The sequence below is a fragment of the Prinia subflava genome, chromosome 1 (assembly GCF_021018805.1).
Source record: "Prinia subflava isolate CZ2003 ecotype Zambia chromosome 1, Cam_Psub_1.2, whole genome shotgun sequence".
Taxonomy (NCBI): domain Eukaryota; kingdom Metazoa; phylum Chordata; class Aves; order Passeriformes; family Cisticolidae; genus Prinia; species Prinia subflava.
Window position 1 is genome coordinate 44,034,545 of NC_086247.1, and position 27,876 is coordinate 44,062,420.

The 27,876-nt window shown below is 36.9% G+C and overlaps 1 protein-coding gene across 4 annotated transcripts in view; it reads left to right on the forward strand.

Annotated features, from left to right (window-relative positions):
* TRAPPC8 (trafficking protein particle complex subunit 8) overlaps nucleotides 1-25,048 on the forward strand; it is a 52,120-nt gene extending 27,072 nt beyond the window's left edge. For 2 of the 4 annotated variants that reach the window (XM_063394907.1, XM_063394918.1), the window contains 16 exons: nucleotides 609-803; nucleotides 998-1,128; nucleotides 2,211-2,285; nucleotides 2,985-3,111; nucleotides 4,145-4,302; nucleotides 5,107-5,549; nucleotides 7,906-8,053; nucleotides 9,285-9,381; nucleotides 9,837-9,905; nucleotides 10,024-10,064; nucleotides 11,593-11,778; nucleotides 12,277-12,378; nucleotides 18,935-18,982; nucleotides 20,330-20,475; nucleotides 22,034-22,123; nucleotides 24,013-25,048. In XM_063394907.1, the coding sequence (XP_063250977.1) occupies nucleotides 609-803; nucleotides 998-1,128; nucleotides 2,211-2,285; nucleotides 2,985-3,111; nucleotides 4,145-4,302; nucleotides 5,107-5,549; nucleotides 7,906-8,053; nucleotides 9,285-9,381; nucleotides 9,837-9,905; nucleotides 10,024-10,064; nucleotides 11,593-11,778; nucleotides 12,277-12,378; nucleotides 18,935-18,982; nucleotides 20,330-20,475; nucleotides 22,034-22,123; nucleotides 24,013-24,247 (2,291 nt within the window). In that variant the 3' untranslated portion in view covers nucleotides 24,248-25,048. The remainder of the gene's footprint in view (nucleotides 1-608; nucleotides 804-997; nucleotides 1,129-2,210; nucleotides 2,286-2,984; nucleotides 3,112-4,144; nucleotides 4,303-5,106; nucleotides 5,550-7,905; nucleotides 8,054-9,284; nucleotides 9,382-9,836; nucleotides 9,906-10,023; nucleotides 10,065-11,592; nucleotides 11,779-12,276; nucleotides 12,379-18,934; nucleotides 18,983-20,329; nucleotides 20,476-22,033; nucleotides 22,124-24,012) is intronic. The other 2 variants (XM_063394912.1, XM_063394921.1) reach the window with 1 other exon arrangement.
* The last annotated feature ends 2,828 nt before the right edge of the window (nucleotides 25,049-27,876 follow it).

Genomic DNA, 27,876 nt, shown 5'->3' on the forward strand with positions numbered 1-27,876 from the left:
GGAAAAGCCTGAGCTTAATATCTGCTTGGTGGATGTTTTCAGACTTCCTGAGTAAATATGCAATCTGTGTTTGTGGTTGTGCTGGCTATCACTGTTTTTCACACCTGGAAAGCTTCAATGCAAGTCTGTAATGAACAACATGAAGGGGATTATTATTGCTGTAGCAAATACTGGATGCTAGTGGCAATGCTACAGATTAGTTTTATTTAGTTAGTTATTAGTTAACTTCCTCTAGGATTAAATATTTGAAACACTCAGATTCCTGAAAGTAAAGAAAGCTGAGTGGAAATTCTTATATAAACCAGGGTTGTACTGTGGGGCTGTAGTCTGTTATAAAAATGATCTATAGCCTGAGTATACCTTGTAGCATGACAAAAATCTTGGAATGCCATCCAAGTTGAACTATACTCAAATTATCCTCAGTGTTGTCTTCCATGTGTGTAATTTCAAAATGTCCTGCAATTCACTTTTTAAAATCAATTGTAGCATAAGAATGATAGTGACCTAAAAGTATTTTATGGGTAGTTACCAAACTGCCAACGCAACCCTCTGATGGAGCTGTTGCTTGTCGCTGTTCTCGCCTTCTAAGACCGCCTTTCTCTCCGCAGGGGAAAAGCAGGCAGCTACCCATGTGAGCCTGGATCAGGAGTACGACTCGGAATCATCACAACAGTGGAAGGAGCTCGAGGAGCAGGTTGTGTCTGTGATAAATAAAGGAACAATACCTTCAAACTTTCAACCAACACAGTTCTGTTTAAATCGCTACTCAGATAACTCCAAATTTCCACTTGCTGTGATAGAAGGTAAAGTCAAGATTTTTACACCTCAGAAATAAACTGAGTTAGATAAATTTGTATTAATATTTCCTGTCTTATTATAGGTTTGAACTGACATTCTTGTGCAGGTTGTTTGTATGTGACTACTCTGAGATAGGTGAGCCTTCAGAATGTGATGGGGAAAAGCCTGTTGTCATTTTTTTCTTGCACTTTTTTAACAGAACCAATAACTGTAGAAGTGTCCTTCCGAAACCCTCTGAAAGTTCCACTTCTTTTGACTGACCTTTCATTGCTGTGGAAGTTTCAGCCTAAAGACTTCAGTGCAAAGCATGATGGAGAAACAAAAGAGCAGGTAAGGGAAGTTTCGTCAGTTCCAACCCAAACAGCTGCAGGTATGAAGTATATGCTGAGTATTCAAAATTCTTTCTTTAAATATTCAAAATATTTAAGTATAAACATTAAACACAAAGGTTTAAGTGTAAACCAACAATAAGGCAAGAAAAAAGTAGCTACTAGTATTATTTTTATGTTAGCTAGATTTTCATAGATCTGTAGGGCACAAAGCAGCCAAGTCAACAAACAAATTGTAATGTGTTGTAAAATGGAATGCAAAACAAAATGCTTCCAAGATTTCATTTTATGTGTACTTACATCTGTTTTGAGTCACAGTAGCCTTGACCTACAAATATGAGTGTCAGTAGGTAAATTATCAAATTCCCTTTTCTTCTTTGAGCTACTGTACGTAGTGAAATATGTGTTCTGAAATACTGCTTGTATAACACAGGAACATCATGATATCTTGATTAAAAGAGAAATGAAAATTTATTGTATTAAAAAATCAATGTTTTGAATGCTTAAGATGAGCTATTGTACTACTGTTTAACTTAATACTTCAACTAATGCTGCCAAAAGCTCTGATAGACTGTTGTCACATCCAGGTTTTAAAGGTTTTAATATGTTCTACTACTACTAGTACAGTAAATTCCTAAATAATTTGTTTTTCTGGCCAAAACATTATGAGCATATGATATCTCTAAAGGTGCTGTAAGTATTTACCAGAGTTATAAACATGGTTCTACATAGTTTAAGTCTCAAGGCTTACCATACACTTTCCCTACCGTTCTGATCTGAACTGCTACATTAATGGTGTGATAAATATCTCTGTGAATGTCAGTGAAACAGACTGGGAGTGGTTCCAATTTATAGTGCTAAATCCTAAGTTTCTCTTAAATAAATGTTGACTGAGCTCTCAAGCTGCTTTTTTAATTCATAAATGCTGAGAAGCTGAGCATGCAGTGGTTGTTTTTCCTAATTGTTTGGAAATTCGTATGATTTTTTCCCTAGAACACTTTAGGAAGGGGATTGGAAATATTATTTATGACACTTTTTCTGCCTAGGATTAATAGTAGCTAAAGAGCTGTTTCTTCTTTTCAGAGTACGTGTGATGAAGATATGGTAGGAACTGAAGCAATAGCAGAATTTTTAATTAATAGTGAGGAGACAAAAGTGGTAAGTAGTGTACTTGGTTTTTTAAATATAGTCCTTTCAGCATTGAACTTTAGTGTGCATTTCAGACTTGTTGTGATCTGCACTTAATGCTAAACTGGCAGAACACATGACTGAATCAGAAATTCCAGTACCTCATGTATCTTATCACTTTGTATAAATGTGAAGGGACCAGAGACAGTGGCCACAAGAGGCTCCTCCTGAACATCAGGAAACATTTATAACTTCATTTCTAACACTTACTTATTTAGTAAATGTGATGGTGCTTAAGCACTTGGCACAGGCTGCCCAGAGAGATTGTGAAGTGTCCATCTTTGGAGATGTTAAGAGCCCTTTGGATGGGGTCCTGGGCAACTGGCGCTAGATGGCCCTGCTTGAGCAGGCAGGTTGGGCATGATGACCTCCAGAAGTCCATTCCAGCTTCAATCATTCTGTGATTCTGCTCCCATTAATCACAGTAAAAGTTAACTTTAAAGAATTTTTCCTAATGTAATGAGCATTTTTCAGCTATGAACTGGTTTGGTGAATTCTGTGGATATGAAATTTTGAATCTAGTAAATTATCTGTATTTACAGTTGCACTTACATCTGACACAGCTATAAAGTAAATGTAGCTGTGAATATGTTTAGCAATTGGACATTTAACTGTAATAATACTTCTTTCTAGTAGCAACAACAACAAAAATTTAACATATCTCCACAGGCAAGACTAAAGCTCTTTCCCCATCAAACAGGGGAGCTACATATTCTGGGAGTCGTTTATAATCTTGGCAGTGTTCAAGGTGCTGTGCCATTAGATGGGATAGATCCTTCTATTGGATTACAGACAGGTAAGTGTATTACTGCCTTAAATTATGTGTTTCTGGAAGGAGGAGGCTTCTGCAGAGTAGAACTAAATTCTAGTGTTAAATGTTTGACTACCATGATACAAGACCTTCCATCAGGTAGGGATGTAGAAAGAAGAAAAACAACTCAAGTAGGAAAAGAACAAATTAACTCTTTAAGGAATCCCACAAGGAAGGATGCTACATCCATCCTTTATTGCTCCTTTTAAATCTGTTGAATTTTTGAAACCAGTAAAAAGTCAAAATGTAAATATTCCATCAATGCCATGTAGAATCTGTAACAACTTCCACTGACTCTCGTGTTGATTTTTCTTCTGCATCTTTTTGCATTAACATGCAGCTTTTGTCCAAATGTTGCACTAAAGTCCTTTTTATAGATTCTTAAATTTAAATTTGGCTGCTATAGGGTTTTTTTAGCATCTTGAATTCTCTTACCTTTACATTAATACATAAACGGACAATTAATTGCATGCTACTTGATTTGTTTTGTTGAATCATTCATCTGAAGTTGTCTCTTACATGGAGAATTTAGTTGTTAGAGGAAGTGGAAATTGAAATGTGTGAAAGTGTCTGAAAAACCAGAAACTTGTTTATCTAGAGGCTGAAAACCTTATGTGTAAAAACCATTTGGGGAGTGGCAGCTGTCTTTAAAGGAAATAATCCTGTAAGTGACTTTTCCAGCCTGGCGAAAATTGGGAAGGGAAATAAATGCATAAAAGGGAAATCATCTTCGTGCACTGCCTTCCAGTTGTAGTCAAACTATCAAAGGGCAGAGTAGGTCCACAACAATGGATTACTGACTGTTGGAACTGGAACTACCCATGTGTTACATGACTGTAAGCTTTGAATGATTCTTTGTTGGTGATGCTGCTTAATCAATGAACACTGCATGTGCCCAATAACAAAAATTAAAACTACTTTTGAGATTGGATTGGGACCTTTGGATCACTTCTTAGAGACAAAGTCAGGAATTACCTAAAAATTCCCAACTAAACAGAAGTTTAAAATTTTTTTTCAGGAAAGTTTGTTTCCAATGGTTTATCTGTACGAGGACGACAAGATTTAGAAATCCAAGGACCCCGACTTAATAACACAAAAGAGGAAAAAACATCGATTAAATATGGACCCGATCGACGTTTAGATCCCATTATTACAGAGGAAATGCCTTTGTTAGAGGTATGTAGCTACTTCCTATTGGCAGTTTTGAAAAAATAGCTGAATGCAGTTTATAAATGTCATTCTAACAGTGGTGGCTTGGAATTCGTTAATGCCTAAATCTTTCCGGGTAATTTCTGATCTGTCAGTGACAAACCTATGTGGGTTCTTTTTCAATTGAAACTTGAACCCTCAAAATTAGTATCCTCCTGCAATTGCTATATTCCCATTAGAATTTTAGTTGGCAACAGTTTTGGTAGCCAGATTTTAAGGTGAATGGGGAACAGGCAAAGAAGCTTTTTTCTGTTTGCTTGCCATTCATCTAGAAAAGTTATTCCAGTTGGTTAATTCAAATATGATGCTTTTCCTTTCTAGGGTTATTAAAATGTTCTGGGTAACTGGTTAATGACAGGGTCCTATAGAGTGGGATGGATCAGCTAGAAGAGACTATAGTGATAATCCAGTCCAGCTGCCTGACCAAGTTACAGTATGTTAATGGCTTTGTCCAAATGCCTCTGGAACAGTGACAGGCTTGGGGGATCGGCCACCTCTCTAGGATCTAGGAAGCCTGTTCCACTGTTTGACCACCCTCTCCATACAGAAATGCATCTTAATGTCCAATCAAAACCTCCCCTGCTGCAGCTTTGAGCCGTTCCCACATGTCTGATCACTGGATTTCAGGGTGAAGAGATCTGCAACTCCCTCTTCACTTCCCCTCAGGAAGCTCTAGGCAGCAGTATAGTTAGTGTTAATCGTTGTTTTCATGACATTTCCAACTTGGCTCAGTGTTCAGGTTTTTATTTTCTCCTTTTCTCTCCAATACAGGTGTTCTTTATAAATTTTCCTACAGGCCTTCTCTGTGGAGAAATCAGAAAAGCGTATGTAGAATTTGTGAATGTAAGCAAGTGTCCCCTTACTGCACTGAAGGTCGTGTCCAAGCATCCAGAATTTTTCACTTTTGGTGGAAATACTGCTGTTCTAACACCACTAAGTCCTTCAGCCTCTGAGAACTGTAGTGCTTACAAGACTGTTGTGACAGATCCTACCTCTGTGCGAACAGCACTGCTGTCTTCAGCTTCTTCTGCAGACTTTGGGGTTGGCACAGGAGGTTCACCTGAAGTAATACAGGTTCCGCTTCCTGATGCTGTTCTTCTTCCTGGGGCTTCAGTGCAGCTGCCAATGTGGTTACGGGGACCAGATGAGGAGGGTGTTCATGAAATTAACTTCTTGTTTTACTACGAAAGTGTTAAAAAGCACTCAAAAATGTGGTAAGTTTTTCTCATCTACCTTTTCTGTCATGCTTATTAGACACATTAGATTCTGTGATGGTAATGGTAAAAGTCAATATTACTGAATTTCTCTCAATTGCTGCGATGATGTGAAAATGCCCTGTTATCTGCTGTTCTAAGCAATAGTTTTTCTGCTATATGATCTAATTTCCATAGGAAATTGTATAGCCTACACTGCTTTTATTAGAGTAATAAATACTATATTATTAAAATAGTTTAATAGAAGGAGGGTTAATGGAATTCTGTTAAAACAAACTTGATTCATATTTAGTTCCTCTGGAACCATGTCTTTCTGAGGCATAGGGTGAAAAATCATAACCTAATTTGTTTTTACATTTTATAAAACAGAATCTTGTCTACCTTGAATGAAAGATTTTGTTCTTAGTTAAAATTTAGTTAGTAATTGTATTGTGATGAAATATGTTCTCTTTGGAGGGGTTAAATACCAAGTTGGACTTGCATGCTGTTGTATAGTTCTTTTTTGGACCATCTTGAGAGAGTCCACAGTCAAGTTTGACACCACAAGCTAAAACAACCCCAAGAAATTTATTCACCAGTCCCTGTGGGCAGGCAGGATTTCAGGAAAGGGGGGTTCCATCATGTGTAATGATGACTTGGGAAGACATGTCATCAGGCCTGCTTTCTCCTTCTCTCTAGTTTTATTGCTGACTGTGACACCATACGCTATGGACTATCCTGTTGGTCAGTTGGGGGTCAGCTGTCCCAGTGTGTCCCCTCCCACCCTTTTGGTGTAACCCCAGCCTGCTTGCTGGTGGGGTGGGGAGCAGAAAAGGCCTTGACCCTGGGCAAGACCTTCTCAGCAATAACAAAAACATTCCTGTGCCTATTTCTAACTATTTCTAGCACAAATCTAAAACATGGCCTCTTACCAGCTGCTGTGAAGAAAATTAGCTATCCCAGCCTAAATATGCACACTTAGTATCTCTGTACCAGGGTTACTTCAGATAAGCTCTATTAAGATGGACTGACTGTCTTCTAGTGGTTGAAGCTTGTTTTCTAGGCTAGTTCTGAGAGTTCATGTGCTGTGATACTGGTTTGCAGTGTAAACCAAAGCAGAGTTGGTTGAAGAGGGTTGAGAGAGTGGATCAGTACCATATTCTCAAAACTGAAGTCATGCAAATGCACCTTTGGTTTAGATTTTTTCTGTAGCTTCTGAAACACCAAAGTTAGCATTTCATTTGGCTCTAAGCTAGTCTGCAGAAACAGGGCATTTGTCATCCTACAACTCACAGTATTCAGAAACAGTGGTTAGAGAGATGGAAGAGGGTTATTTGAATAATGGACTTGTTCCTTACTGTACTAAAGTTTTGAGAGGAGCTTAAGGGAACTGCACTGGTTTAGCAGTGCTCTTTGTAGACTGAGCATGGCTTTTAAGTGTTCAAAAAGTGATGTAATTTGTGCCACTTGAAAGCTATGCAGGTATCTGTGTATCTAAATATTAACTGCAAAACTTAAAATTACTTCACAGTGTCACAATTACAGAAGAAGAGTGTAGGAAACTAGTGATTTTTCCCTCCCAAAACCAAGTGCCACATGATATTTCAACATGTTTACTAGGTAATGCATATCAAACATTCCCATGCCACTAAAATGTTGCCAAGTGGAAGTTATGGTAACTAAAAGCTTCTACATAGGAAATGCTCATGTGTTTTTGATAATGTCTAAGAATGGAATTGTATTCATCTTTAGAAAAGCAGGAAGATAACTTTCACTAAGGGACTACTGTCCTGGAGGTTGAGCATGCTTGGAAAAAGGCAGAGTAGCAGTGGTTTGGTTCTCTTTTTTTAAAATTCTCTTTTCAGAAGAATTTGTTGAATGCAGTGGTATTCTAAGTGTTTTTTAGTAAATATTTGTGGCAAGAGATGTGACTCAGTAGTGGTCTTTTTCTGGCTTATTTACTCAGAAAAGTGTTTTCCAGAGCATTTGGTGGCATTAGATAGCCTAATGATATCTGTGTGCCAATACATGTCTGTTTGCTTTCACTCTGCCAGTTGTCTTACATCTGAAACTTTTCTGAAGTATTTTTCCTCATAGTAACACCTGAACCTTTCTCTCCAGTATTTCACACTGGCTGAGACTGCGTGTTTAAAGAGCACCTACACATGCAGCAAGATGGTTAAAAATAAAGTAGATTTGATAGGGTATCTTCAGTGAAAAGTGTATCTTTGGTAGTTGAAATGAACAAATTGTCTAATGGCCTTAATATTGACAAACATAAAATCTAAATTTCTTGATGTCATGTTCTGGGCAGTCCTGATTGTTCAAAATGTTGGCTTTTTTTCTTTTCTCTCTTCCCCCTTCTTCCCTTTCCTAGTCACAGAGTATTAAGGCACACTGCAGTTATTTGTACCAGCCGATCTCTGCACATTCGGGCTACTGTCTGCAGAAGTAACGCACTTGGGGATGAAGAGGGCAGAGGGGACAACATGTTGCTCTTTGTGGATGTAGAAAATATCAATACTGTAAGTTCTTATTTGTATCAATAATAGTACTGTGCTGAAAACGAGCAGACACAAATCAAGAGACAAGTTTTTCTACAATAACTTTAAACAAACAAAAAAAACCCCTTGCATATTTGATCATTCAGTTACTGTTGGAAAGAGTATTAATGTGAAGTTATATCCTAACTCTCTGGAAGTCTCCTATACTAATCATATTGCAAGACTGTAGTTAATAGTGGTTTTAGGAAGATTTCTTCCAAATTGATGAAGGTTGTATCATGCAGAACTGTCTGTGTTCCCTGCAACCTTTCAGTGAAAACACTGGTAGAATTAGTGGTAATGTCAAAGTCGAAATTTAGGCTCCAGTTTGAAGGAAGTTTCTGTGTTTACATTTGTCACCAAACTATAAAGACATTTTTGCTAATATAATTCAAATACAGATATGTCCCTTGTGAACTGTTAACTTACTAAAGCAGATGAAAATGCTCAGTTTTCCAAACCATGCTAATTTAAATTTACTCATTTTTTTGGTAAAGCTGCTCCCATTTTTTCAATCACAAAGCAAGGTAACTGAATTGTATGTTTGTAGAGTTCATAGTCGCTTAGTTGGTAATGGAACCACTGAGCTGATTTGTCATTTTCTTTTAAAGGTGTGTATACTCTGGTTTTTTTCTTCATTTACTGAATATTGTCCACTCCTTGAAGGAGGGAGCAATGTTTTTATAAAGGACTTACCAAGATAACAATGTGAGGCTTATTTTTCCACTACTACCTCATTCCTTACGAGAAAGGATGCCAACTCCAAAAGCTACATTTTATTGTGTATATAAGTAAACCCAAATTGGATCTTGAGTTTGTAGGACTTATGATATAGCAATGCTCCTAAAGTAATCCTAGAAACTAAGTAGCCTTGTGGACAGTGTTCTGCATTGGAGTTAAAAAGCCTAGTTTTTGTTAAAGTTGTTCTTAATCTGAAATACTAGCTTGTGGGTCTTTTTCTGGGGGATCCTTATTTCCTCTTTATGTGGCTTTACTGGAATTGGAAGTTGCTGTGATCTGGGACTGTTGCTTTACTTTACAGTGGGTCTTAAATCTCTTCTTGTCTCTAAGAATTGTGTGTTATGAGTGGTGTGAATAATGAGTTAATTTAAGATTCTAACAGTACCACTTTGCAGTGAACACTTACTGTGCAATGTAGCACATCACAGTTTGTGATTGGTTTTCTTTGATATAACTTTTGTCTGTTCCTTAGAGTGAGACGGGTGTTAAGGAATTTCATATTGTGCAAGTTTCAAGCAATAGCAAGCACTGGAAGCTTCAGAAATCTGTTAACATCTCTGGAGACAAAGGTGTGTATCTTTATGACCAAAATGATGGCAAGTCTAGCTTCTGGATGATAAAAACAATAAAAGAATCTTACAAGGAGCTGAATTTGGCTTTCAGAATAGTTAGTTTCCCAAAACTTTGTCCATTTCAAACATACTGAAGCCCTTCTTTTGTTATATTTCAAAAAATGTATATTTACAGATAACTTATTCGGACCTACTTAATTTTAAAAACAGGCTTATTTTACAGGTAAATTATTTCTGTGATGTAGAGAAATCTATATCTGGGGCAGCTGATAACTCCCCTCAAAAGAAATATGGTTGTGTTGTGTGCCATTGCTATGCCTAATTAGCTGTGCTTTTATGAGTGTCATCAGTGTGTTTCCTGTTTGTGAATGTTCAAGACTTGTGACTTTTGTCTAGGGGACTCTGATTATGCTGGGGACATAAAAAAAAAACTTGCCACGTTTTTCTTTCAGATACTAAACTGGCTAGCAGAGAGAGAGCGAAGTTGTGTTTTAAAGCAGTGAGATGCAAAAACTCGGAAGGTAGGTTCTTTCCTGAATGTGGTAACTTTTTGAAAAAAAAATACTCTTCTGGATATTGTATGCTGGAGTTGTGACTTCTCATGATGCTAAAACAGTTCTTTCTCTTTTTATCCCTTAGAAAATTACACATTTGCGGATATTGTCTTTGGAAATGAACAGGTAGGTGGATGGGTACAACTGCGTGTTTTGTCTTGTGTAAGCTGTCCCTGTCATGTGAAAGGACTTAAGAGGTGGTAAGGATTAGTGTATAGTCAGGAATATTAGGATCTCAGCTCTACAGTTGAACTGCTTTGGAATCACATTACAGTGCTGGCTTTTTTTGCTGATGCTTTTCCTTCCTTTTCAGCTCTTCAGAGTAGTTATTTTAAATATATCCCAGCCCTCTACTTTTCTAGTAAAGGCCTGCAGATATCAGATTCTTGTTTTTAATTACAATTTTACTGAGACAGGCAAAAAATTCTAATTATGGCTTATTTGAAAAACTGGAAAACTAATGGATGTCGGTCCCAGAATTTGAAAACTACTACAGGAGGTTGCAGTGGTTTGGAGTCTGTTTGATTTTTCTAGGAGTTTAGGATTCTAGACTACCATGCTCTTCTAATGTTTTTTAAACATACAGATGTTGAATAATCCTTTCAGTAAATTATCTTGGTACTACAAATGGTTTTCCAAAACCTGAGGAAAGTAGGCCACTTGCATTAGGTTAGAAGTCTGCATGGTGGATTTAGTCAGTTGAATATCAGATTGCTTATTTTATGTTGAGCATACATTTTTCCTGTATGTATTCAGCTTTTAAAGCCAAAGAAAATGTATTCACTGCCATTTCATTTCATAGGCATATAAATTGAAGTTAGGACTAAAAAACTGAGGTAGATGATCCCTCTGCATTTTTAGAGTTGGAATCTGAGCTACTGGAACTTTAGCTTTCATCAAGAACATTTTATTACAGCAGGGAAATGAGGAGGGTGCAATTGCTCCAGAAGTGGATTTTCTCCCTGGGTATCAGCATTCTGCTAGTGAATAATTAGCAGCTCTGCAACAGCATATTCTGGAAAAGTTAGCATTTTGGAAAGGGAGGGGTTGCTAAGCTAAAGTTGCTTTCTTATCCTGTTGTCTCCTACAGGACACAGTATTATTACTGTTGCTCTTAAAAACCAGTTTCCTTACCAGGGTTTTGGTGTTGGAAGAGCTTGGTACACATGACAGCACAGTGTTTCTGTTTATGCCATGTATCTATGGGGATGTGCTGTGCAATCTATTATCTCTGCTATTTCTAGCAAAGTGTATGTTCCTAATTTAGATAAATAATTCTAGCTGAGCTGAGGAAAATACTAGTAAGCAAAAATTATTTTTGTGTGACTTAGTTGGATGCTTCAACTCTTTCTAATAGACTTGATATATCACAGTAGGCTGCTTTGTGGTAATAATCAAAGCTCCTATTTCCAAGTTTGGTATTTGTAGTTCTAAACTAGCAAGTTATAGCCCTGTTTCCCTGTATTAACTTTAGCAGCCCTTTAGATAAGGCTGATCTCTAACAGGTCAAGCATGGAAACCAAGGTGTCTGGCATTCTGTAGGTTTGCAAAGGGAAGCCAGCTGGGATAATGGAACTGAAATGCTGCAATGATGATTCAGTTAAATCAGCTTACATCCTGTTCTGAACACTTTCTTCCTTTTTTTCTCTTGTAGATAATAAGTTCAGCCAGTCCTTGTGCAGACTTCTTTTTCCAAAGCTTATCCTCTGAATTTAAAAGAACACATGTGCAATCTCATACTCATGCATCTCAAAGGACAGTGAAACAATCATTTGATGAAACAGTCAGATTGATACAAAGATGCAGTGAAGTTGATTTGAACATTGTGGTACTGTGGAAGGTATGTATGGTTGTGGCCTTTGTGGTAATTTGGACATGAAACATTACAGTTAGAAAATAATGTGGCATCCTGAACTTCCAGGTGTATGCATATGAAATTTATGGGTGAAGTTTTTTTCTGAAAACAATCAAAAGAACTATAATGATGCAAGAAGTAAAGGTAGTCTTAGTATCTGTTACTGTAATAAGTGTCCTTAAATGGTTTTACATTACTCTGGATGCATCCAGTTCTTGTAATTTCTCTTTTAAAAGCGAAAATTATGACATCTTAAACTAAGAGATTTTTTAGTGCTTGATCTTACAGAACTGTGAGTGACCCAGTCTGCTTTGACAAAGAGTCTCATTTGAGGTATGGAAATTGGCAGAAGTATGTCATGCAGGCCTCTCATTTTTGATTGGTACAGCATGTTCCACCCAAGTTAGGGAGCAGTCATTAATTCTGTGTTATGAACCTATGATAGTTTCTGGTCTGCAGATGTCTTTGTATTATGTTCTGTAGGCATATGTTGTGGAAGACAGCAAGCAGCTTATTTTGGAGGGCCAGCATCATGTTGCCCTTAACACAATTGGGAAGGAGGCCTTTTCATTTCCTCAGAAGCAGGTAATCTACTGTGAAGTTTCCCTTCAGAATTGCTTCTTTCTCTAAATGGACTTGATGAATTCTCTAGTATGTAAGTGGAAGTTTTTGTAGAATCTTCACATCAGATACATGTTATTACTAAGTAATTCAGGCTGACTGACTCCAGGTTTGCTTAGTCTTCTGTATTGAGCTAGCCAGGCCCAGTTGAAACATGAGAAAAGCAATATGCAGGTAAGCATGTTGATGAGCTCTTGTTCTGTGGATGAAGAAGACTAATGTGCAGAATAAGAGGAAATAAGACTTGTGCTTGTTTAGTCTTCTCTTGAGCAGCACATTGTTGTTCCTTCTTGTTTTGGTGCCATTCTTAATGTTTTTACTAATATTCCAAACATAAATGTATAGCTTTTGGTGAGCTCTTAAAGTTGCAGCAAAGAGTGCTATGTATTAATTTTGTCAAGAAAACAGTACAGGACAAATGTCTTCCTATAAATACCATGCTATAATGCAAGTAGTGAATTACTCTGAAGTTGTGCATTTGGCTTTGGTTCATAAGTCTTTAAGTATTGTACATTGCTAAGATAATTTTTTCTATTTAGTTAGTTCTTTGTGCTGTGAAATAAATGAGACGTTGCACACATGGAGTCTAGCTATGCTGAGCAGTACAAGAGGCTGTATTAATCTAATGACAACTGCCCCCTCAGATATTACTTACTCTATCTTAATGTATATGTAGAATAGTAGATCACCCTGTTGATATCTAAGGTTAGGAGACAAAATACTGTGAACTTCTGATCTCATTAAGTTCTGGTTCTTACAAATAATTAGGAAGAGAAAATAGAAATGAATAACATCTGCATCCTAAAATAAACAAATGACTGAATATAGGTAGAAATTTGCATTTCTTGTTGACTATTTGTCTGTATTACAATCAATTTCAAACTAAAGAAATTAATCCTGCCACCAGCAATAAGGAGGATCTGTATGTACTCAATTTTTTTGAGGAACATATGCTCCTATATTACCATTCTCTGTCTCAAATCTGTTTCTCATCAGGTTTTGTTACAACTGTCTTCATATAGATTGTTGATTATTGTATTCACTTCCTTGAGTGTGAGGAACACACTTCCTTTGAAGCATTCTGTACCTTGGTTGGAAGCAAAAAAGCATCTGCATTGTCATGCAGGTGAAATCTGCTAAGAGTAATTGGTTGTTGAGGGTTTTTTTATATAAACATGTAAATTCTGTGTTCTCATGATAACCAAGGCCCAGAGTTAGCATGAATTTTAAGAACCTGTGATCTCAGGACTGCTAAGAGTTGAGAAATTGCATATTCTGATGTGTACTACTTTTTTTTTAAAATTGGCTCATAATACGGTGAGGAAAGCAGATAAACTGCTCTGAGGTGGGTGGTGAGGTATAACAAATTAATTGATTTGAAACTTTGCAGCAGTTCACTTCATTCAGTCCACGTTTCAGAACTAAAAGAATCCCAAAAATAGAATTAAATTTGGCTACATAGAGAAAATAATGTACTTAATCTCTTAAGAATTGCATATTGTCTTTGAATTATCCTGCTTTTGCATTAAAATATCACAAGCAGTGGAAAGCTGGGGAGGAGCAGTGGTAGAAAATCCCAAACCCACACTTTACATCTGATTTAAGATTTTCAGTATATAGCTTTGTCTTGTAAGTCTGTATTTATTGTCCTAAGTCATGAACATGGTTGGTAGACTACCAGCAGAAGCAAGCTAGACTGTCCTGAGTTGCCTTGTGCTGACAGTGTTGAAAGTGGTTGTTTTCTGCGGACTCAACAGCAGAGGGAGATGGAGGTGCATGCTTTTTACCAACACATGTGGGTTACCAGTTCATAAGTGATAGACAGACGGCTGCTCTGATCTGGGGGAAAAAACCAAAACAATCCAGATTCTGAATGGGGTGTCACCTAGGATGCAAGAGTCCACTCTACATTTATTGCTGAGTTTTATTTTTTGCTCCTTTATAGTGACTTCTTTTGCTTTATGCTCTTGTATTCAGCAAAGGAGTTTCTGTGTGTCTGGCAGACACAGACAGCTATCCCCAGCCCAAGAACAGTCTCACAATGGACATTGAGGAAACATGAACAAAATTTCTCTCCGTGTGCCCAGCCCCTCCTTATTTCTTTTAGTCCTCTGAGAAACGGCTCAAATCTTAGCCAAATTAATCAAATAACTCTGTTGAACAAAATGAGATCACTTTATATTCTGGTTAAATTCTCCATACTGGTTGGCTTCTGCTATGTTGTCAATTGTGGTGTTTCTCAGACTTAACTCTTTTCCAGCTTCTAAATATGTGGTTTGGATTCACAGAAGCTTCTACTGCTTCAGGGAAACAAAGCTTCAGTAAAGTACTGTGAAGTGCTAGTGAGGAACAGGAGATTGATATTCTTCAGCACTGTTATGTTTACGTTGTTCCAGGACTTGCTGGTAGATTGGTAGTGAACTGGTGAAAATTCATGCTCATATGTGTGTAAGATGTTGGACTGCTGACTGAGCCACAGGGATGGGTGGTTAGTTCTGCTTGATTCCTTGTGGGACATTTAATGCACAGCAGGGATGTAGAACAGACAACAGGGTGCAGTTATTCATGTATTACAGTAGCATAACTTACTGTAGTATTTGAAAAAATCAAGATATAACCTCTGGTTATAGTGGGCCTTGCTAAAATATTTTTCTGGGTACAACTTCTGTATGTACTGACATATTAAAAACATAAGTAACAGTAACATTCTATACCAGTTCATTGATGCTCAAATTCATATGCTCCCTTCTTTTCCTGTGTTTGTTCAAAGTGGAATTAGAAACACCAATCCTTTTTCATTCCAACCACTACAATAACTATGACTTTAAAGCTGGTTTTCTGTCACTGGATACAGATGCTTTTTGTTGTTGTTTACACTAGAGATTTTTTTGTATAACAAAATAGCACCGCTTTTGAGCCTAGGCTACTGGACACAGTAGGCCTACCAGGAGATGTGAAGATCTACTTACTTACACTTTCAATTTCTAGAAGTTTGAAGTCATAACATGCAGTGTGCTGAAGGAACATTTACAGAATATTGACTTTGTTAAAGCTTTTATTTGTTTCATGTAGAAATCTCTCTGGATTATATGGAAAACCTTTATCTTCTTATCCTTCCTTTCATTTGTATTTTTGTAAAAGTGTCCTTTGGCTAAAGATAGGGGAAAAATGCAAATATAGTTTGTTACCTTGAATCAGAAGGTGCTACAAAGTGATGTTTTAATAGTCACAGGCAACAATACATGAAGAAAAAAAAATCACGTAATGTGTATGTAAAGTGAAATGCTTTGAATAGATCCATTTCAGGCCAAGTAATAAAAGCCTCACTTACAAATTCAGCTGAGTATTTGTAAGTCATGGCTGCTTTTTTGACAATGATACTGCTGTAGGTTTTATTTCTCTTCTTGGAATTTTGCTTTTTGGAATCAGATAGTTTTAACTGAAGGTCAGCTTAAGACTGCACCTGAAATACAGCTATTCTGACTCTTCTTCTTGACCTCTCTACCTTAAATTAGTGAAAGGACAAAAATTTCAAATGCATTAAATATCCAGTCACAGTCAGGGCTGTTGATCAATATTATTTCTTACTGGTCTCTTCCCTGTTTTTCTAATCTGGTGAATTCAGTCCAAAAGATTACAAAAGAAAAGTGCAGTGTAATATGGTGGGATGGAAATAATAGTGGAAGTAATAGGGCATTTGACACACTTCTGGTTTGCAAAGACTTCACACCCATGGAAGGTAGAAGCAACCGAGAGGTTTGTCATTTGAATGTTGGCATGTTGGGAATAGCACCCATCCTTCCCAGGTGTGCTTCAGGACTGCACATGATGTTCTTCTTGGCTGCACATTTAGTCCTGTGAATTAGACCAGTGTTACGCCAAAAGTCCATAAAATGTATATAGGATGGATGCAGGCTTTTTAGCAGTATTTCACTTCAGAGAGGATAATTTTTGGTAAGACTGCTTCTTAAAATATGTGCAGCTTCATGAGTCAGCAACAGTTTGGTTGGAAGCAGGAATTCTTGAAATGTAGGAGAGGGTAGGGTTTAAATAACTTTTTTTCCTATTACTGGAAGTGACATCTTTTGCTAGTTCAGGACTTTTTTTACAGAATATGTGGGAGGAGATGCTTGAATAAAACAGATTGTTGGAATGGATTTAAGACTTTCCTTAAACCACCTCAGTAGAGAAAAAGCAAAGTTCTAAAGGGTAAATCAACATCAAGAGCTGAAATACACATTTTTTCACTCTGTTGTATCAATTAATGGAGCAGTTACCAGTTTGGAAGGACTGTCTTGTATTATTGTCATGAATGAAATATTCCAAATAGCTGCAACATTTCATCTGCTGCTTTACCCATTACGGACTGCAGAGCTGATGGTATCTGCTTTCAAATGTATTATTCTTGGTGTCAGTAAAGTACTGTTCCTGGAGTTGTCATTTCTGTAGTTGAGAGCTAGAATGAATATAGATGAGTCACATGTTGAAGGAAGCAACTTAAAACTGAGGTTTTAAAATGGAAATTCTCAGATCTAAAATGGGAAGGGGAGAAAAGCACATCACTTAGATGTCTCATTCTTATTCTACTGCTTTCATATATTCTGTTTTTACTTATGCCTAGCTCCATTCAAGAGTTTCCTGTTTAGGCTTTCTTCTGTGCTGTGCATACTGGTCCCTCATATTTGGCTGAGCACATCAATCCTTTTGCCTATGTGTGACTTGTGGTTTATGGGGCAAGTATGCTGATTTTCCTTGGAAATCAAATTGCAGTTCTTACCTTTTTCTGCTGTGCTTAAGAGCACATTGACCCAGTCTCTACAAATATTATTTATGAAATTGAAAACTTTAACCTTGTGTAATATTAGGTATAAAAATCTTTCAAAGTGACTGTATGTGACGATACCATCACTTCTGTCCATCTGATGGAAAGGAAGAACTTTTCAATTTGAAAATGCATTCTAAGATATTAAGAACGTATTATGTGTAGATCTGTCTGTTACATCTATTAAAAGATGCTTTGAATTGTTAAAATGTTGCTTTTTCAACTTTTAGCTAAGTATAGTTGCAGGAGAAATCTGAAAGTGTTGTGAATTACTAAAGCACTGTTTCAGAAGTGTATTTAGAGATGATTTACAGCTATTTCAAAGTAGCAAAATACCAGACTCTAGTGGTTGTGACTTCCTTGTAACACAAATAAGTGAAGAGGTTGAGATTGTTCTACTTGAACCAGAAATCTTGTGTCTAGATTTGAGTGTATTTGTTTGAAGCTGACCTTTGTAAATGGCTTTAGGCAACAAGAAGCTTTCTAAAAATAAGAGCAACTTTCCAAGCACCAGTTGTGGAGTTTGTAGCTCTTGGAACCTAACTGAGGAAGCACTGTTGTTCTGGTGCTAATGCCTGTTGTGTATTTTTAGGCAAAACCTAAACATTTTTTCCTAAAAAGCTTTAAAATGCAGCCTATATAATGGAAAACTAACAAAAGCACACACACCTCTTCCACTCTCTTATGAAGTCTATGAAGTCTCTTCCAGTCAAGACTCTATCAGTTTGTATAGATGAGACACTCAAATTATACCATAACTGTTTTTTTTAAAGGGACAGTCCTAACCATTGATGTGGCTTTCTTGTATGCAGTTTATGCTGGTTACTGGAGTTTGTGATACTTCTGTAGGCTTTGCAAAGAACCACACTGGGTCAGCAAGAAGATTTTAGGTGTCAGAACGGTCAGAACGTCTTTTCTTCTTTCTTTCTTTCTTTTTTTTTTTTTTTTTTTTTTTTTTTTTTTTTTTTTTTTTTTTTCCCTCTTTTTTTCTTTTTTCTTTTTTTTCTTTTTCTTTTTTTTCCTTTTCTTTTAAAAGGCAATACTTCACTTGGGATGATAATCTAGGAGTTCAGCAACGAAGTATCACCTGTTCAGTTCCTGATTTTTCTTTTGCTTTGTTTCTAAGTATAAGGCTGTTACTGTTTGGTGTATATTCTTGAAGGGAGGGTACAGGTGCCAAGTAGGTATGGGCTTTTGGTTTGGTTTTTTTAAACCTTGATCCAATTTCACAAGATCCTGATTAAGGCAGGAGTTTAATGCATCCTTAAACTTAGCATTTATTAGCTATATTTAGGAGCTTTCTGATCTGTATGCACATCTTCTTGGTTATCATTTGCAAGTGCTTAATTCTTCCCTGAGCCATTCATTAGGTAAGAGAATTATGGGCTAAATGTCATATCTTAGCCTTTGTTCTAGGTACACAGTCACAAAAAGCCTAGAGCTTGAGCAGCTAAACTTGGAGAGAGAGAGACATCTTTTCTGACTCTGACACCAAGAAGCTGGCTGGAATTAAGGTTTAGCTCTGCTGGAAAATGATTAATTTTGCTGCTTTCCAGTCCTTCAACAGAGGTGTAATATTAGAACTAAAAGTTTGAAGTATTAACAGTACTATGCACTTTCACCAGTAAATGTTTCTGCTACATTTCATGATGTTGCTATCTACTTGTAGAGGTAAATATTCGTATTTGTCTTTTGTAGGGTTTAAAAAAAATACTCGGGAATTCTGATTGGGAGGACTTGGAACAGGTAATTTACTCTAGGGCAAACTACAGTATGTAGGATATTGCTGTGTGGTTGAAGGCAGCCTTGAAAATTGGTTGGACTGTTATTTGAGAGGAGAGAATAATTTAAAAGAAAACCTGTAATCTCTGCTGTTTCATGCTGTCAGTTTGTATTGTTAGGGTAGCATGGAAACACCAAATTCATTTAACACTTAAAATATATTTTATTGTTAGTATGGAATATCCTCTTTTCCTCTCAAATTACCTTTTGAGAAAAGTGCTCTTCCTTTTGAAGGAAAGACTTGCAAGCCTGTAAAAACATTTGGTGTCTTCCTGATATTACCAGCTCAGTGACTAAGGTGTTCATACACGTTTCCAAATGCCCAGCGTGTTTAATTTTTGAATCAGGTTTTAAAATTGCCTGTGATGCTTCTTTTCAACTTGAAAGATACAGTCTATCATCTTTTAATGAAAAATATTAACTTTATTATACTGTACCAACTTAACTGGTGGCTTTGTAAAAGTCTTGTTTCATGTGTTTTCACTAGGCAGACACATTTACTGCTGCAGGTTTTTTTCTTTTAAAGATGGATTTTATGCAGAATAGGTTCATAAGGAAATACTAAAGGGCAGCCTCTTCCTGAATAAATCCTCCTCACAAACCAGATTAGATGATGTTGGACAGAAATGCTGCACCAAATGCAGGCTGGTTGCAGCTTTCTGTATCACTTAATTTCCTCTGCTTCAGAGACTCATTCCATCCAAAGGATTAGGGGGAATCCCAAGTAGTGTGTTAGAGCTTGTCTTGGGCTTTCAGCTGGGGCCAAAAGGTAACTTTCACATCTGCAAGTGCTTGTTATGGAATTTCAAAGATACTCTGTTACTAAATCCTTCTGTCAGTGTTCACATGTTCCTGTAAATTTCTGTTTGCTTTACTTTGGATCTGTTCTGGGAAACTTTTGCGTTAGCTTTCCTGTTTTGAACTTCGTAGGGCAGGTGGTGAATTTTTTTGTTGTTAGGTACAGCTGCTGAACGGGGAACAGTATAAATGCTGTCCCTCTTCTGTAGAAGCCAAACCCAAGCACTAGCAAACCACTGCAACAATAGTGTGCTTTTGAGAAACTTGCAGAGATAGTGTTTTTGCATAAGCAACTGTGAAATCTGTTTCAAAAGAAGGTAATAGATAAATCATACCAGTTCCTCATCCAGCATGCTTAGATACAAACCACTTTGAAAAAAAATGTGATCTTCATGATGCTGCAAACTTGTTTCCCTTATGAGCTGTAGTTAATAATGGAAAAGTGTAACTTCTGTGACTGGATATCTGGTGCCTTATGTTAATATTTTCAATGTTATTCTGAATTTGTTTCAGGAACTACCAGAAACGGTTCTCTTGAAGTTTTTTCGAACAGAAAACACACCAGTACCTGCAAGACCAACACCAGAGCAGCTTTCTAGTCTTATTAAGACAAGTCTTCATTATCCAGAGTCTTTCAATCATTCTTTTCATCAAAAAAGGTTAGTGGAACATTCCCTTTAGAAACTTCAGAAACATTGTTAACTGGACATAAATCCTTTTGAGAGATGCTGTGTGGATTATGACATAGAAGTCTGGTATGCAAGTGTGAAATCTTGTTCAACTTTTAAACTCACTGTTTTAGAATTTTATAGGTAAAATGAAAGTTTCATGTAAAAAAAAAAAAGGGCTGTAATACCATAGCTCACAGTTTTAATGTTAACAAGTAATGTTATCAGACTTACTGAAAAAAAAAGTCTGCATCTGTGTTTATTTTTGTTATCAGAGTAAAGAGTGTGATTTATTTGAGAAGCCAGACAGAAGGAAAGATGTACTTTTAGCTCAAAGGAACTTATGTCTATGGCATCTCACTTGCCAAGATTAACTGCACATGGTTCTGACTTATGTCAAAAGGAAAGGTGCTAGCTGTTCAGATCACTGGGGCTTGTCTCCTGGAAGTGTATCAGTATTAACCTCTGTCAGAAAGCCTGCTGCTAGAGTGTATTGGTTGGAGCCTGTAAAATCTAGAAGTCTTTCTAAATGGTAATGATACGGACAAACCCCCTGGCTTAAGTTCTGAACCTTAAATGGGTCATAATTGAAACATGAAGTCACCTATTTAGGTTTTGAGTTGTTGTATCTGAAAACTCTACTGTGATGCAGTTTTTTATAATAGTTAATATCAGTTATCAAAAGTAAGAGATTTGTTTCTAAAATCTGGCATTTTAATGTTTTAAAGTGCTGTATTTTAATGACAGTGATAAAGCATGCATTATCCCTGTAAGAAATTCACCTCTTATGGTTATAGTCTAGTTGTTCTTGCAATTCAATTTTAGGATATTTAGACTGTTAAGCAATGGCAGGGAATTCCAGTGACACAAATCACTTGGTGAATACATAGATCTGTTTCAGATGCAGTAATTTATGTTGCTGCTTGTGGATATCTTGGGGTCAATATCTTGCTGCAGCATTATTTATAGAAATAAAAATAGCAATTGTGAATAAGCAGAATATCAATTAAATGTTAGTTTTATTGAGGATAAAAGCTTGCATTAAATCCAGATGTCCATGTGCTTTCTGTTCTATTTGGGTACTGTTCAGGCTATAACTTAAGGCCCAATGCCAACAATTTCTGTACAGGAGGCAATGCAGAAGAAAAGTATCCAGTCAAGATGTGCCAACCAGAAATTCAGAAAATAGCATACTGGACCATGTTACCCCATTCTGAAATGCTTGTCACACAAGCAGATTTCCTGTGAGCTGAGGTGGTAGCTACGTTTTTGCTGTCCTTTGTCAGCTGGAAGAAGAGAGATAGTATCCTCATTTGGCCCAAATGAGCCCGTGCTGTTTGCCTCAATTGACAACTTTTATTATAAGTAGCTCTAGTCAGTGTACGTGGTTATATTGCTGTCTACACTGTCTTGACTTGGGCATAATTGACAACTACATATAAATTCCATTTTACTGCAATTCATTTTAACTATTAAGAATACAATTAAGATGATCCAGAATAAGATTTTTTTTTTTTGTCATTTAATGTGGAACTGTTTCTCTTTGCAGCCTCTGCCTGGTACCTGTGACGCTCCTGCTTTCCAATTGTTCCCAGGCTGTTGTAGATGTGATGATTGATTTGCGGCATAAACCAACAAGGTAGCATGCAAATGTTAATAAAACAATATTTTTTAAGAACCCATCCTAACTTGGGGAGTCTTGTAATATTTTAATCATATTGAATATCTAGAGTAGGATATTTTCAACAGTGGCTTCTTTGAAAGAATAGAAGTCAATAAAGGGCTCATACAGTTGACTCTGAGTCTTCAGTCTCTGCTAAGTCAGGGCCTTTAATTGTGACTCTTGAATAGTTAAAACTCTGCAGATCTTTTCTAGAAAAAGGGAAATGCTTTTCCACAAGTGAAATAGGAGCTTCACCAACCTTTATTAAACATAAGTTTTTAGGGTTTAATTTTTCAAATACTGCGTAATCAGTAGGCACCAACTTCCTCCTGCTATTTGGCTTAGTGTAAAATTTTGTAGAACCTTGGCTATTTTTAAAACTTCCTCAAGGTTTAGCAGCTGATTCTTATGACTGCCTTTTTGCTTAGAGCTGTAGTAGTATGTGGGAAAATGCTACCTTTGAGGATGTGTTCATGAATTGCTTCTAAGAGTTTTATTGATTTTTTTTTTTTGGGGGGGGGGGTAGAGAATTTAGTACCATGATATCACTACTATTGTAATTCTCCCACTTCTGTTTAAACAAGGCAACTTCAACCCATGGGTACTGCAAGTGAGAGCTCCCCTTCCTCCATTCTGTTCTCTTAGATAGAATACTACCTGGTTTGTTTGCCACCAGGGAAGGGAGAAAAATTGTGAAGACATTGAGGGGAGTTAGTCGTGGGGGAGCATTGCCTTCTTACTGACAGTCCATGGAGCCAAGTAAGATATTAAAAGCCCAGAGCCTAGCACACAGGTTCAGAAATGGAAGCCTGAAGATGTGTGGTTTACTTTTCAGATACAATTAGGAAGACTTTCACTGATCTGTTGTTTTTTCACAAGATGGTCATGTTGTGTTACATTGTGAGACATGTCTTTAGAAAGATTATTCACTCATGTACCTTGAAACTGCTTGAAAAGAAAGCCCCCACACACTGTCTCCTAATGTATTAGTGCAATGTCTCTAAAGCAGTGTATGTCCATGTTGACTATTCCTGTGTGCCATATAGTCTGATTTAACTCTAGCTCATGGGACAGGCCTAAGAATGCCTTAAACAGGACTTCTTCAGAAGAGAGTTTGGATCTTGTTACTAAATTCAGTGTTAGTGTTATGTGCCAGTTATGTAGAAAGCTGAGAATACATTGAGTTCTTCATTATCCATCTATGTGTAATTAATGTCCTGTGTATAGGGTACATTAAAATATTTGGTAAGGCCCAGAATTAAATTGAGCTGATGGATGGACATAAGCATTCCTAAATTTACCCAAGGGTGCTCTGAGTATGCATGTATTTGTGGGAACATGTGTGTGGGTATGGATGTAGCAAAGAAGACAGACACACATGATGGGTTTGGTTTTTTTTGAAGTTGTATTTCAGTATCTCAATAAAATGTTAAATGGAATTCTGTCCGTAGCTATGATGGCAACTGTTAATCCTTGTGAAGTTTAGCTTTGTCTTGCTAGATAAACCTAAATCTCTTAAAAATAAGGAGGGTTTGCAGAATGAAGAAAGCAGTATGCATTTGGGGAAGGCAGTGATTCAAGGGTAGTGACTGTAGGCAAGCAGTCAAAAAGACTCAGCAGCTTCAAAGACCTCAAAGACAAATAGCAGTGGGCACTCATCCAAGGAGAGCCAGAATAGTAACATAAGTTCCCTACTCCTGACTTCTGAAAAGTTTTTAGAAAGCATAAATCTTTGTAAGGGCCTGGTGAGGCAGGGACAGTGCATTCTGAAATCTTGGGAAAACTTGAAGTTGGAAGCAGTCCTGTAAATGGGTAATATATGCTTCAAGTGCAGAGAATTAACATTTTAATCTTTTTTTTTTCAGCTCTGAAGCACTAGAAATACATGGATCTTTTACATGGCTTGGCCAAACACAGTACAAGCTTCAACTTAAAGGCCAGGAGGTCTATAGCTTGCAGCTCAAAGCTTGCTTTGTTCATACAGGTGTCTATAACCTTGGAACACCCAGAGTATTTGCCAAGCTCGTGGACCAAGTTACTTTGTTTGAAACAAGTCAGCAGAACTCCATGCCTGCACTGATTATTATCAATAATATCTGACCACTTCCTGAAAAAAAAGCACTAAAAGACAAAATAAATGGGAATCTTTTCTTACATTGCTGGTTGACATTTTGCTGCAGTTTTTTTGAAATAGCACCTCAAACATCTAACTTGTTACTAAAGATCGTGTAGAAAAGAAAATAGCAAAATATTCAGATGACTTGTCAGTTTTTCTCAATGCAAACAAGGCACGTTGGACTGAAAATGCGTTTATCCTTTTATAATGTATTTCTTCTCTGGTAATTAAGATACTCATAACATAAAATACTCTAACTGCAGATCTGAATATACTTGTATGTCCAATGCCCTGTCAAAAATGCAGCTTGACTGCTGTTACAACTTTCAGCATGGTGTGTTTAATATTTGTGGCTGTACTAGGATATGGTTCAGGAAGAAATCCTCATTGGCTTTCTCCTGTCTGAAGCCATTAGTCATGGTAAATCCCAACCTTACTGTGAAGTTCAATAGGGTCTCTCAAATCCATTTCTGACTCTCGGTTCTTTAGTTTAAAATTTTGGTTTCATATTTATGGAAACTGGTGACTTTTCAAGGTTTACATATAGAAGTCAGCCTAGGGTGTTTAAAAATAATTTGAACCAGTTTGAGTATTTTCTCATTCATCTCAAAACAGAATGCACTATTTCACAACCATGAGATTGTCATTTAAATTGTCACTTACTTTATTATGTAACTATAACAACTGATCTGTTTAAAAAAACCTACTCAAGATTTTCAAGAAATGTATTATATTTATAACAAATGTACTGTAAATAGAATAAAGCATACACCATATTCACTGTATGGACTGGTGGCCTTTTGCTTCCCTTTGTATACAGCTCTAGCAATCCTGTGGTGCTGCTGCTGTCACGGGACAACACTGCTGTATGAGACAGTGCATCTACCTTCTGATGCATTTTACTCTTTTTAGGTAAGGTTTCCAATTTTACTTGTGTTTGGTACTACTGCATGACTGTCTCCAGGACTTTAGACTTCCTGAAAGTCTTGGAACCCATTCACAGCACATAACCTTTCATAGTCAACGATCATGTGGATCATGTTGCTAAATCAATAGAATACTGAAATATTCTCTAACAATGAATATGTTGCTTCAGGCCTCGAGTCCTTTTCTGCTGGTGTAAAGCTTGAAAGAATAATCTAAAAAATTCTTGACACTGTATCCTTAAGCTGTGTCATCATTGCTTTTTCTGTCTGACACCCATTTAGGGAAAGAAAAGTCATTATTGATGCCATTCAGCTGTGCACTGTAGGCCACAATGTTCTAAGTCACAGTTGGTGTATATTTTAAGACAGCCTGTCCAAAGTGGGTTATCAAGAGCATCATGTTTAGAAACTGGATGAAGAGAGCCCCTGCAGAGGGAACTGGGCTTATCTGATGGAGGCTGGAGATGGTACAAGTGGCAGTTCACAGTGAGATCTGGCCATTGAGCAGTAGCTGACAGGTAAAAAGCAGGTGAGGATTTGAGAATCTCTCAGTGACAGAGCAGTGAGATGAGATGATGCAAGGCAAAGCGGCTCCTGGAGCTTCTCAGCTCTAGACCCAAACGTGTTAGCTCTAACCTGCTTGTCTGAGCAGTCTGTGATTCATCAGTCTGAGACCCAGCAAGAGCTGTAGGTGTTTGGGTGAGGAGGGTCCTTGGCAACCTGCTTTTCTGGATTTCAAATATAACAGTGGTGTTTTTCCTTTCTTGCAATTGTAGTAGCAGTGGTTAGCTGGAGACATGCTCTTAGTCTCTCCTGGTGTGTCATATGAAATTCTATGTGTCTTTGGGAGCTCTAAAAATCAGAATTTTACTATACAATTGCTTAGGAGAGGAACTAGCACAGAAGTAGAGCTAAGCATGCCTCCTTAGTGGATTTTAGCATTGTATCCTGTCCCTGTGTCCACATTATGGACTCCCAGTGATGATGGAAAACAATTCTATTGAAATATAAATTCATCTTGTCTTGCTATTGAGTAAAAATATCTGCAAAAGCATGCTTGTGCTTCTGTCACAGCAATGTTGTGGCTCACAGTAGATCATAACATCACATCTTACTTTGAGATAGCTAGAAAAAGCTCTCAAATACAATAAGATCTAAGGGATCTTTTTTGTACTAAGGATCTACTGAATTTTTGTTTCTTGCTACCTTTGTAACATAAAACCATGAAACTTGCCAACCTGGAGGTTTTGGTGAAAAACAGAATGTCTTGTTTCAATCTGGGGAATTTGGGAACAATTTTATCTTGTATTACTTAAAATACAGAAATAATTCCATATACTAATAGACATAAAATTAGGCTTTTCATTTGAGCTGAGTAACCAATAAACCTGTTCCTGAGATGAGGTGAATTCTGCCGTCCCTTCCATACTTAATGGCATGTGTTGCTCCATTGTTTGCTAGGGCAATTCAGGCTGCTTTGCCAAAAATTGCTGAAATGCTGCATTGACAGATTACTGTTTTGTGCAATGCAAATCTGGAGTGATGGGGTTTTATAGAATCAGTCAGGCTGTGAATCAATCCTGTAGGAGATAACTACAATGACGTAGCAAGGTCTTGTGCTTTTACTTGTCTCAAGCAGCAATCCCCATCTACTTCTTCAAAAATAGTACAAATCGTTCTAAATGGAGTATTCCTCTTATATTTTTAATATTGTGTCCTTGAACTGTCTTGACTGAAACCAGGTCAGTATTTTATTGTAAATTTTTTTTGGAAGGAATGATTATGCTGATAAAGCTGGGGAGTTTTCTAAATTTGTTGCCTTGTCTTGTAACCTAAACTTTTCTATACTTCAAAACAGGAAAAACTATCGTAACTTTAAATTAATACTTAAATTACTTACGACAGAAACTCACTTTCTCTATTGAAACTACATTATTAAAATCCTGTCTAAATATTGAGTAATGGAATAATAACTAGCAATAAATATCTACAAGTATGTAGCAAAAGCACTATTAATGACTTAACTTGTAAGCAAAATGGCCATTTACTTACTCTTGTAGTTGATGTAATTTTAATTTATTATTACTGTCTTACTGGAAAAGTGTCTGGCAAATTACATAAAAAGTCCATTCATACCATTAAGACAGGCAGTATTCTCCTGATACTCAGCGTGTGTGAAAACCTGTTCTCTCTGCAGGAGCTGGTTACAATTCCAGGTTTGGAAGTTTGAAGATAATTGGTCTTTGCCACACAGCTTGGCTTGATGCCAGTTAATACAAAATCCACTGAAATCCCCTTCATTTAAATACAGTTCCATAAAGTTTAAAATCTGCCAGGTTTCTGAAATCATTTGCTTGCCCTGAAAAGACTGACTGTGCAGTGAAACAAGTAGTACTAGACACATAGGGTCAGTGAAAAATTTAGAATGAAAGATGAGGGGGGAAAAGAAGTAAAATTCTTTTTTGATTTCAAAATAATAAAATATTATTTTTCTAAGTAGAAAAAGGACACTGAACCTGTTTCTCCATTGCATTTTTTTAACAATTTTTTTCATAAATAAGAGAGAATTTCTCTTAGATTTACCAGAGACTTCACTAAAATTCCACTCAAAATAACTTTTTGATCCTGTTTTTTTTTACAATGATAAATGAGATAGCGAGTATGTAAAAAATCAAAATCAGAAACAG